Raw genomic sequence first — 10,889 nt, forward strand, 5'->3', positions numbered from 1 at the left:
CTTTCCCTATAAAATCACAATTGGCAGCAATATAAAAACAAGAGGCAACGTATCCGTAGTCAATGATCTAAAAACACGGGTGGGCTCACGTGACGGTGTTAAAAATACATTTTGACGCTCGCGATCCAACGATGCACGATCTTCAAAGATACATTCACTTCCGTCACTGTACTTTTGCGAGAACGATTCATGTTGCATAGATTCTTAAGAGATATCTTCTCTCTTTTATTTTCCATCCTTTTTTTTATAACTCTCTGCAAAACTTTTTGAGGATAGCGTAAAGATTTTGTATCCTATTGAACGCAGCACGAATGCGTATCATGGGAAAAGTATATCATCGTTATTTCGAAAAAACAAAACCAGAATTTTTTGAAGGAAAGAACATTTTGTGGTAAAATCATTGTATTTGTTAAATTAATTTTATAATTAAGAATAGGCAACTGTATTATAAAAAAGATATCGAAATCAATCTCTCTAGAGATTTCTAGAATATAGATCTTTTGAAACGATATCTCTATTTCTCAGCAATTAAGTATAGCATTTGATCTGAGCTCATATCAACACTTAGACCATCTATTAATAGTTCACTCATTAAAAGTCTATGATTTATTGCTTGTTTATATGCTGGATCGACTGATCGATTTCGGAAAATCCTGAAGTTCAAAAGTTCTTTTCTCCCGTGACTGTTTGGTGAATTATATAAAAATACCAAAGTATTTTTTTATAATATTATATTATTCTACATGTTTTGTAGGTTTCTAAAAAAAAATCTGTCCAATATAAAAAAAAATTTTTTTCATGATTTTCACTACGTTTCTGTTCTTAGTGAGTACGTCAGTTATGGGTCAATATTTCATTCCATTAAAATAAAGAAAAATATTTATTTTTATTTTTATATACGTTCATATAATTCTGTTACTTTGTCATTCACTATGTAATAAATGTCTCCCTTGGTCATTCAATCGAATCGCGAGTTTGAGTTGGATGTTTTTTAGCGGAAGATATAATGCGAAAATAGAACGCGCTTAAACCGGATATCGTGTGAAAATAATTTTTATTGCAGAATTCAACGGTTCTGCAGGTGTAATATACTTTTTATTTTACAAAGTAGTCATGTTAGTGCCGTGCCCACTGAGCAGAATAAATTAAACTCGGGGGGGAAATAAAAATCGGCCTGTGTAGCTTAAGGTAAACTAGAATCTGATGCAATATCGATTCCCCGTGTCGTCAGAACGCACATCGCGTTGCAAAATTCCTCCTTATCATGTGTGGAAAGATTTAATGGAAGAAAGTGGAATGTATACAAATATCGAATCCGAATGAAAGCACATTTTGCACAAAACTTGATTCATTGCAGATAGCAAAGAATTAAGCACAATGTTTAAAAATTGAAATATTTTTATTAGTATCTTTTATAAATTCTTCATTTTATTCGCGCGCGCATGTCATTTCTTCATCAAAATTTTATCACAATTAAGAATTTAAAAAATGTATATAGTTAATTTTTTATTTTAGGTTTATAGAGTTTATAATTTTTTTCGTATAAAATTTATTATATAAAAACATTAAAAGGATTACTAGCAAGATTATAAAGCGACATAATGTAATGTTAATAAATGGAAACATTATATAAGTAGGATAAAATCCATATAAAAGAACTTTATTCATACAGATAACAATGTTATAATAAATTTTATATAAATATAAATCAAGATGGATCATTATAGAATATATTGTAATTATATTCACTTAATCATATAATTATGCATAATAATATATACAATAAGAGAACTTAGCATAACTCTAGCTAGCTGAAACACTACAACTTTTTGCAGGAGTCAAATTAATCAAATTATTTGAATTTTCAGCTAATTCGGTAATACTAATTCTACCACGTTGTTGTACAAACTTGGCAACAGATTGAAGTTCATCCTTCGAAATATAAATAAACTTCCCTCTATCGTCAATTACTCCTGTCAAATTACCGTTTGCCTGCAATTCTTGAATTCTTTCTACCACACTAGCTGTCTTTAAACCAAAATGTGCAGCCAAGTCTTCTAAGACCAGAACTTTATTCTGCTTTATATATATCAGAAATTCTTGCAATAAGTTTTCTTCACACTCTTTGTTTTCCTGTTCGTAACCTTCTTCTTCAATGTTAAAGGCTTCTTTCATTTTTAAATATTCTTCATACTCCTTCTTCTCTTTCTCCTCTCTAGCTTTTTTCTCTGTTTCCTCTAGTCGCAGTTCCTCCGCGCGTTCTTTCTCAGCCTGCTTGTCCTTCTCTTCTTGTAAAAGTTGATCTCGTTTTTTACGCTCTTCTCTATCTCGTTCAGCTGCCTCTCTCTGAAGCTTTTTCTCAGCTTTAGCTGCTAGCTTTGCCCGTTTTTTAGTTCCTACCTTATGATCTGGTAATTCTATTTTGTCATCTGCATCGTCATTATCTTCGTCGACTTGTCTGTTGTCTTCTTCATGTGATTGATAATTAGTATTTCCTTGCATACGATGCCTAACATTTCTTACACCAGCTGCTCTTCTTATCGGCCGACCTTGTACCACAGCATCTTGAGCATTAACGCGTGTTTCTTGGATACCTACAAGATAAAACTGGGTTATTTATTGGTTGACATATAGTAATAATTTTTCTTTAACAAATTCTTGAGAAGTCGTTGACTTAAGTTCATTTGATTTACTTTTTTGTGAACAATGTAAGTCATATCGATTCGACATAAATTAACAATCATTCGACTGACAAACAGAAATTGTTTCAAAATCAGTCTGAAGAGGTTAAATGACAAGAGTATGTATTACGAGAAAAATATGGTTTTATACATAAACATAAAGCAATTTTTGACTCCCAAAGAAAGCTATCGCTAAATGAGACGTACCTTTGGATCTGCGTTGTAGGAAAACGATACATATGACAATTAATACAATGATCGTCGATGCGATAAATATCAACAGATTCACATCCATTTCAGCAGATTACTATTCCAACGATTGAAAATTGAAATTTCATCAATCGGAAAAGACGAATTCTAGATGTTTTTGTCTTGATTAGCCAAATTTCGATTTTTAATCTTCAATTTTTGATTTTTTTCATGCGTAGCTTTTCCGAGACAAACTTGACAGCGCGCCAGCTGATTGTCGGAAGTATCGATAATAAAAGTTTAACAGGTGGCGCCACCACCGGTCTACCAATGTCCGCCCGCATTGTTTTCTCACCAGAAGTGTGACGTGTGTGTTCCGTCTGGTATGCGTACGATCGTTTATTCGTGATTTGATATTTTGTCATCGATATTGTACAGTATTGTACGAAACATGTTAAAACACGGGAGTATCTTCATCATTTTTTTATGCTTTCTTAAGTTTGGGACCGGTTTGTATTTCCACATCGGCGAAACGGAGCGAAAATGTTTCATCGAAGAAATTCCCGATGATACTACAGTCTTAGGTGAAGTTCAATGCTAAAGTATTTCGTTAATATATTTTCAGAAAATAGAATCCTCCGACAAGGATCCCATTTTAACTCGTTACAGCACATGCATAAATATATGTGAATTATATTGTGTAAGATGCAGATGGCATCTCTTCTGATTGCTGAATTATTTTTTAGAGATGTTAAAAATTTTATTTCACATTTTATTTTGTCTTTGCAGTCAATTACAAAGTGGAACTTTATGATCCAAAAAGCGGTGGTTACATGCCGAGTACTCCTGGTATTGGTATGCATGTTCATGTAAGAGATCCTGACGACAAACCTATGGTCTCAAGAGTTTATAGTGCCGGAGGTCGAATTTCCTTTACCTCGCACACACCGGGAGAACATGTTATCTGCTTATACTCGAACAGTACTGCATGGTTCAGTGGATCTCAATTGGTAAAGCATACATGCTGTTTATATTTATCATACTGAACTAAAAAGTAAAAATTGAAAAAGTAAGATGAAAAATAAATTGCAAATTAAATGATGTAATTAAACTATTTTTATTTGCAGAGAGTACATCTGGATATTCAAGTAGGAGAACATGCAATTGATTATGCCAATGTAGCACAAAAGGAAAAGTTATCAGAACTTCAGTTAAGAATACGCCAACTTTTAGATCAAGTTGGACAAATAACCAAAGAACAAAATTATCAGAGGGTATGAGACAAATTGCACAGTTTCTATAAAACAGAGTCTTATATAACATAAAAGAAAATAATATAAATGCATTTATATAAATATATATATTTTCTAGTATCGGGAGGAGCGCTTTAGGCAGACCTCGGAAAGCACTCATCGCCGTGTATTTTGGTGGTCTTTGACTCAAACTGTAGTTGTCCTAATTATGGGTGCATGGCAAATGAAGCATCTGAAGAGTTTCTTTGAAGCAAAGAAACTAGTTTAATTGTTGCAGTAAAAACTGCAACTTTAACAAGCAAAAAATCATTGTTTATTATTTGCAGCTTCAGACATTTTCCATCAACATTTTTTCAGCAGATCACTTGTCAATTTTATGTTTATATGAAATTATTAGTTATCTTCACATTTGATAATTATGTAATATATATATATATGTAATAAAGTCATAAGAATAAAAAAAAATAACTATAATAAAAATATCTTAAATAATAAATAACACACTATAACTGTAATAAGAATATCTTAAATAATACATATTACTTTCCCTTGTCTATGGAATTTTAAAATTATTTTTCTTCCTTTGATGCATTAAAATTCTTGTATTGAATACCTATCAACATTATTTCCCACACATTTAATGCTATATTAAAATTACAATTTTTCATGGACTATATGTATAACAATACATTTTATGGATTATGCAATCAAATTTATTGTATTTATATATATATATATATATATATATATATATATATATAGCGATAAATCCACTTATATACCTGCGAATCGCCGACTTCGGACATGCACGATCCACGCACTCCGTTCCGGTGCATCAGTACTGCACTGCTGCGCATGCGCGCGAGATTTGTCTCTCCAATTCGCAATTCGCAATAGTCGCACGTGTGCGTATGGCGTGGTGTGGCGTTTCATACAAATTGCTAAAGCTGATTTCGGACGCATTTTCGATAAATTCTGGAAAAAAATGCCACAGTGCGGAGTCTGCGGTTGCGCCGATTTCTATATAGCATCTGGTTATTCCTTTTGCACAACATGTCAAACGCAAAACCAAGTAAGTTCGAAAAGAAACACGTGTTTTGTGAAGAAACATGTTACTAATATAACATCTGTTTAGGAAGCCGGAGAAGAGGTGGAGCTAGAACTGCCCATGGATAATAATACGAGATTGCGGAAAACGAAAATCCGTCATATAAAAAGTGACAAAACAGGTTTGCTTTTTTCATTCTAAAAGAATAATTTGCATAACAGATTATAATATATAAAAACAAGCAAATTTCAATCTGTGTAATCTGATATTTCTTTGTATGCAGATGAGGAAGTTGGATGGACATCGTGGGAATTGTATAATTTTGTCTTAATTGGATTGACAAATGAGCTTATTGAACTTGGTGCATCAGCTGACATAAAAATAACGGTGTTACAACTGTGGGCACGATATTTAGGGAAACTAGAAATAGCTTTTATATCTAAAAACAAGAAACTAGCACCAAAACTAGCCAGAAAATATAAGAAAAGGTTGTTTCCAAGTTTATTCTATTTATATAAGCCATTTAGTAATTTATAAACATAAGAGTTTAATCAGAATTTATATTTTTGTTATTTTATATATATATATATTCTGTTCAAATTTTTGAAAGAAGGATTTAAAGAGTCTGCTAGTTTAATGTTATTAAGAATAGCGAATTGTGATGCAATTTTTTTTTATAGGGATGCCGAAATTATATATGGCAAGGTTTTGTCACAAAAGAGAGTTAACAAACGGAGAAAAGTTGAAAGTAATGTAACAGATTCTGCGATTTCTACCTGTTTAAGTGAAGATATTTCCTTCAAAGAATTAAATAGGAATAAAGTATGATTTGACATATATACTTGATTTGTAAAATTTAGTTTTTGAGAATAGATTATAAATATAATGTTTTCTCTACAGAAACTTATGATTACTGCGGATTATGATAGATTTATGCAGTCGCAAATGAGTTCAGAAGGAGATACACTAAGTACATTTAACCAAAGTGTATATAGCATGCAGTCTAGTACACATACACAACACACAAGACAATCTTCTGAAAATATTAGGTAAAAAAAAACACGAATAAGCATACATAAGAATTGAAGTATACAATGTTATGACCGCATTCTCCAATATTCTCTGATATTTTTTTCTATTACAGAATACGGTTTGATTCTTATGCTAAGGACGAAACAAAAAGGATAAAAGAGATGGCAAAGAAAATACCAAGACACAAATGCAAAAAATATAAGCAAAATCATGTAACAACTCAGTACAAAACAGGGCCAGAATTAATTACACCCATGAAATTGTGGGCAATTTTGTATTTGGCTCTAAGGATTCATAATCAGGATATACATTTAGGTGACATGTTAAGGTAGAGTTTGTGGATAATATAGTTGTGTTATGGATAATTATAGATGTATTTATTATTTTGTATATCTTTCAACACATTTTTTTTGCAGATATGGGAGAGAAGGACATTTATCTTATTATAAATTGGATCGATTGATACCTCCTGAAGTGGCTTTAACAAGAAATGATGTAAATTTCTTATCGCGAGCTGCGGACATAACGTATAAGGGAATGAGAAGGATAATTGGAAGAATGGCGAAATTTCTTGGAGTCACGACAATAATTTGTCCCGATTTTTTACCGCTTATCAATCGATATTGCAGTGAATTGAATTTACCAAGTATGTCTATCTAAATATCTTAATTTTAAGTGCGTATAGAAAATATATAAAAGAAAAAACATATTTTTAGGAGGTATATCGTTATACACGGAAAGATTAATAGCTTTATCTCCGCCAAAAATGAAATTTGACAAAAAGTCCTGTATTCCCAATTATGAAGGCCGTGTCATGGCATTTATTATTGTAATATTGAAAACGTTATTGAGTCTAGATGGCATAACGGAATATGAAATCAGTAATGTTGCTGACAAGATTAATAGGTATGTATCAAATTGAGTTTTATAATGATGAAAAGGCAATTTTTTAAACATATTCTTTACACATTATTCTTAAATAAATTTAGGATAGTTTATCAGTTTATTAATAGCTGCTGAATCTTAAGGAATAGTCTAAATGATGAAAATATTTTTAGATTTATTACATTATAAATACATTTTATATACATAAAAAATTGTCATTATATGAATGAATGATGCACATATATATATAAATGGATATAATGGATAAGAGGGGATAAATCATTATAACAGTTGAATATATGTTTATGTAGTAACATGTGTATTGAGAATGTAGTTGATCATAATTATCTTATCAATTATGTATTAAATTTCTAAAAATTTCATGTAAACTTAAAAATTATTTTATGGATATATCCATTGAAATATTTTGACAAACTATTTTAAATTTAGACTAATAATGTGAATTAAGAATAATGCAGTGTCAATGTGAAGATTTTAATACTCCATGTCTATTAGTACATGGTAGTACTGAAAATTTTGATGATGGGCTAATCGTTGAAAAAATGGCAAGTTGTAAAAAAGCAGCATCTGCTGGATATCAAAGTCTGTTAAGTGGCGCAAATTCTATAAAAGCTGTAGAGACTACATTGTGGTGGTTAGAATGTGATGAATTCTTCAATTGTGGTTATGGGTCGGTTTTAAATAATATAGGTATACAAATGTAAATAGTTGTGGCTTCCAATACAGTCAAATATGATACTTACATTGCACTGTGCTTGATTGTTAGGAAATATACAAATGGATGCATGCATAATAGATGGCTTTAAGTTAGAGTGTGGATCTGTGGCAGCAGTGTCAGATATAGAGCATCCAATATCGCTTGCTAGATATGTTCTCGATAATTTTCCCAACTCTATCATAGTAGGGGAAGGTGCAAGAAAATTAGCAGAAAGTGCGAAATTAAATTTGTTATCTAAGGAAAATATGATCGCACCCACAGCATATTTAGCTCGTAAATTGGAAGAAACGGGCAATTGCGATGTTAATCTGGATATTGGAGATCATTGTTATGCAAAACTATTAGAAAGTAATGTGTGCATACAATATCTGAGAGAAAAAATCGTTTTCTAATATTTTCTCTAATTTTATAACAGATGAGTCTGATAAAATTTTCGCGCACATACAGATTATGGAAGCACCGTTGGCTGTATAGCTTATGATGGACATACTATTGCTGCAGGAATTACAAGTGGTGGTTCTAATGGAAAATTAGTGGGCAGTGTAGGCGATTCTTCTATACTGGGTTGCAGCATATATGCTAATAGAAATGTAGGATGTTCATTAACAGGTCATGGAGAATCTATTGCAAAATTTGGCTTATCAAGGATCATCACGAGCGATGCCGAAAAAAGATATTCCCCAGGGAAAGCTTTGAAAAGAAATCTCGATTATACATTAAATAGATATAATTATATTGTCGGTGGCATTGTATTTAAGAAATCTGGTGAATGGAGCGTATATTTTACTTCTAATAGAATGCCCTATGCTGTAATTATGAACGATTGCATGACATTCGGTACATCTTTAGATGACGAAAAGGTGGAAAAATACACCGAATATCGGAAATGTTTTCCATGCGATTGCAAATTCCCTCTTGTAAATAATTCGACTTCGGAATATATCACGCTTTCTTCAATCATTCAAATCTGCTACGCCATCTTCTATCTTGATATAATGTATTTTTCTTTATTTCAGTGCAATTAATGATGAAGGTATTTGTGATACAAAACTATTTAGTTTTCGAGAGTGGCAGAGTTATATTGAATGTAGAAAAGCTGTCTTAGCCAATGTGCACTATCCTACCAAGTTAAAATATAGTCCGCACATACCCGACGTAAATAGTTTATATATCAAATTTTTGGAGACCGTTGATTCCAAAGTAGATAGGGAAGAACCTGAGATAATTACACACAAGCATCTAATACCGCGTGAACTGGTTCATGCAATGAAACAGTGTATCACTGATATAAGCCACTTCGATTTACCAATAAATGAGGTGAACGAGTTTTCTCCTTCGTTAACGGCGCATCACTCGTATCTTCAACAATTGTTGGAACATCCATTATATGATTTACCAAGTATACTCCGAAATGGTTTTTTTTCCACAAAAATTGGATACATGACAAAACCAGAATTGTAAGTATTGTTGTACCACACATATAAAAGTTGTCAGTTATAAAATATTACAAATAAATATAATATATTGTATTTTCCCTTTTTTATTTTAGCATTAGCAAATTGACTTCAAATTACAATATGCAAATAAATTTCATTGATTCAAATTTGCAATTTATCGAAAAGACTGTATCACTTTTTGAGCAAACAAAAATGGCTAGTATAAAAGATTTGCAGAGCAATACAGCAATACAGGACTTTCTGGAAGAAGATATCGAGAAAAAAGAAGATTTCACCGACTATTTACATAAAAAAATGACTTGTCGTCTTAAAATTGATGGAAAAAAAAGACAGTATTATGATAATATTCGGAATTCAGTTATAAAGGATCTTCCATTAGCATCATCAGATGAATTTATATTCAACGAAACTCTGCCGAATGGCAAATTATCAATTCCAGACACTAATGACAATGAAAATGAAGATAATGATGATAATGATACATGTTTAAAAGACATTGTCCCCGAGGAGACGGCATTATTATTATCCAAATTTTGTAAAGAGTACGATCTAAATCTTTCAAGTACAGAAAAAAGAGCTGTATTTAAAAATTTAATCCAGACGAAGAAACAGAAGCGCAAACTTTTTAGAAATGCACATGGTAAATTTGTGAAGCAAAATATCGAAAATCCAAACAAAGATGATTCTTATACAGAAGAATCTGAAATTATTTCAAGGGAAAATTTTGAAATCAAAGATATACTACCAAACATTTCCGATATCTTAGATTTAAGTATCGACGCATCTATTTTTGATGATCTCATGAAAAATGAAATTGAATATGATGTAAATGATCAGTTGGAGAATAGTTGTAAAGAACCAATAATTGATGATACTGTTTTTACATTAGATGACAATGCTCTTAGATTGCTCAGACCATTTAAAGATTATTGGATGTATCATTGCAATTTTAGCCGCGTGAAGACGAAGAGTTTTGAATTATTCGAGAAAATGCTGCCAAGGAGTTTTCGATGGTTACTAAATGAATGCGCGGGTGTCATCGAAATGTCAGCGGAAGATCTTTATGAAGAAGTATGTCTCGTTGAAGCTTATTATGCTTATTTTTCGGAGCAATCCACGTATGCACCGAGTACAAATGCCGAAAACAGCAATAACAAAGCGTATATTAACGCAATTTTGAAAAAATGGTAAAGCAAAGTAACGAAAATTATTATCGATTTAACTGATACAAGTTTAAATCTGTGATATTATAATTATATATCAGTACTAAAGACTATTGATAAAATTTTTCAAGATATATTTAAGGTATAATTAAAAGCCTTTGTACAAATTTTAAGGATGAATACCATATACCAAAAAACAAAAAAAAAAAAAAATTATATGTTCTGAATCCTTCTTCATATAATTTTTGTATTGTTAAAAGAGATTTAAAATATATTAAAATATATTTCATCATTTATAAATAAATTATATTTCATCAATAATTATTCTCTAGATCCACATTACTATATAGATTTTAATTAACGCGGAATAATTTTACAATGTCAACTTTTTTATATCACAACTCATATTTTTTTGTGAAATAAATATAATCAAAGCGGAAAA

The 10,889-nt window shown here is 31.2% G+C and overlaps 4 protein-coding genes across 4 annotated transcripts; 3 read left to right on the top strand and 1 right to left on the bottom strand.

Moving 5' to 3' along the window:
• Positions 1 to 1,630: 1,630 nt before the first annotated feature.
• Positions 1,631 to 3,161, bottom strand: LOC115237900 (DDRGK domain-containing protein 1). Its single transcript, XM_029811270.1, has 2 exons — positions 2,889 to 3,161; positions 1,631 to 2,594 (listed from the first exon to the last, which is right to left on the bottom strand). The coding sequence occupies exons 1-2, from the start codon at positions 2,974 to 2,976 to the stop codon at positions 1,804 to 1,806; spliced, it is 879 nt and encodes a 292-aa protein (XP_029667130.1). The 5' UTR covers positions 2,977 to 3,161; the 3' UTR covers positions 1,631 to 1,803.
• Positions 3,162 to 3,194: 33 nt separating this feature from the next.
• On the top strand, positions 3,195 to 4,676 carry LOC115237902 (transmembrane emp24 domain-containing protein eca). Its single transcript, XM_029811271.1, has 4 exons — positions 3,195 to 3,454; positions 3,660 to 3,880; positions 3,998 to 4,144; positions 4,242 to 4,676. Exons 1-4 carry the CDS (start codon positions 3,322 to 3,324, stop codon positions 4,389 to 4,391), a joined length of 651 nt encoding a protein of 216 aa, XP_029667131.1. The 5' UTR covers positions 3,195 to 3,321; the 3' UTR covers positions 4,392 to 4,676.
• Positions 4,677 to 5,001: 325 nt separating this feature from the next.
• Positions 5,002 to 10,663, top strand: LOC115237914 (TATA box-binding protein-associated factor RNA polymerase I subunit B). Its single transcript, XM_029811289.1, has 10 exons — positions 5,002 to 5,195; positions 5,259 to 5,352; positions 5,455 to 5,659; positions 5,852 to 5,993; positions 6,072 to 6,220; positions 6,316 to 6,531; positions 6,620 to 6,849; positions 6,920 to 7,109; positions 8,844 to 9,284; positions 9,377 to 10,663. Exons 1-10 carry the CDS (start codon positions 5,109 to 5,111, stop codon positions 10,473 to 10,475), a joined length of 2,853 nt encoding a protein of 950 aa, XP_029667149.1. The 5' UTR covers positions 5,002 to 5,108; the 3' UTR covers positions 10,476 to 10,663.
• On the top strand, positions 7,335 to 8,364 carry LOC115237915 (isoaspartyl peptidase/L-asparaginase-like). The gene is made up of 2 exons (XM_029811291.1): positions 7,335 to 7,799; positions 7,876 to 8,364. The coding sequence occupies exons 1-2, from the start codon at positions 7,562 to 7,564 to the stop codon at positions 8,217 to 8,219; spliced, it is 582 nt and encodes a 193-aa protein (XP_029667151.1). The 5' UTR covers positions 7,335 to 7,561; the 3' UTR covers positions 8,220 to 8,364.
• Positions 10,664 to 10,889: the final 226 nt, after the last annotated feature.

Source organism: Formica exsecta, unplaced genomic scaffold (assembly GCF_003651465.1).
Source record: "Formica exsecta isolate Colony F162 unplaced genomic scaffold, ASM365146v1 scaffold314, whole genome shotgun sequence".
Lineage (NCBI taxonomy): Eukaryota > Metazoa > Arthropoda > Insecta > Hymenoptera > Formicidae > Formica > Formica exsecta.

What these genes read in the sequence shown, in the direction of transcription:
- LOC115237914 (XM_029811289.1), top strand. Translation starts at nt 5,109, where the DNA reads ATGCCACAGTGCGGAGTCTGCGGTTGCGCCGATTTCTATATAGCATCT. An exon ending in GCCAGAAAATATAAGAAAAG is followed by an intron (nt 5,660 to 5,851) that starts GTTGTTTCCAAG and finishes TTTTTTTTATAG; the next exon opens with GGATGCCGAAATTATATATG. An exon ending in AAGAATTAAATAGGAATAAA is followed by an intron (nt 5,994 to 6,071) that starts GTATGATTTGAC and finishes TTTTCTCTACAG; the next exon opens with AAACTTATGATTACTGCGGA.
- LOC115237902 (XM_029811271.1), top strand. Translation starts at nt 3,322, where the DNA reads ATGTTAAAACACGGGAGTATCTTCATCATTTTTTTATGCTTTCTTAAG. An exon ending in CGATGATACTACAGTCTTAG is followed by an intron (nt 3,455 to 3,659) that starts GTGAAGTTCAAT and finishes TTGTCTTTGCAG; the next exon opens with TCAATTACAAAGTGGAACTT. An exon ending in AAGAACAAAATTATCAGAGG is followed by an intron (nt 4,145 to 4,241) that starts GTATGAGACAAA and finishes TATATTTTCTAG; the next exon opens with TATCGGGAGGAGCGCTTTAG.
- LOC115237900 (XM_029811270.1), bottom strand. Translation starts at nt 2,976, where the DNA reads ATGGATGTGAATCTGTTGATATTTATCGCATCGACGATCATTGTATTA. An exon ending in CCTACAACGCAGATCCAAAG is followed by an intron (nt 2,595 to 2,888) that starts GTACGTCTCATT and finishes TTTATCTTGTAG; the next exon opens with GTATCCAAGAAACACGCGTT.
- LOC115237915 (XM_029811291.1), top strand. Translation starts at nt 7,562, where the DNA reads ATGCAGTGTCAATGTGAAGATTTTAATACTCCATGTCTATTAGTACAT. An exon ending in GTCGGTTTTAAATAATATAG is followed by an intron (nt 7,800 to 7,875) that starts GTATACAAATGT and finishes CTTGATTGTTAG; the next exon opens with GAAATATACAAATGGATGCA.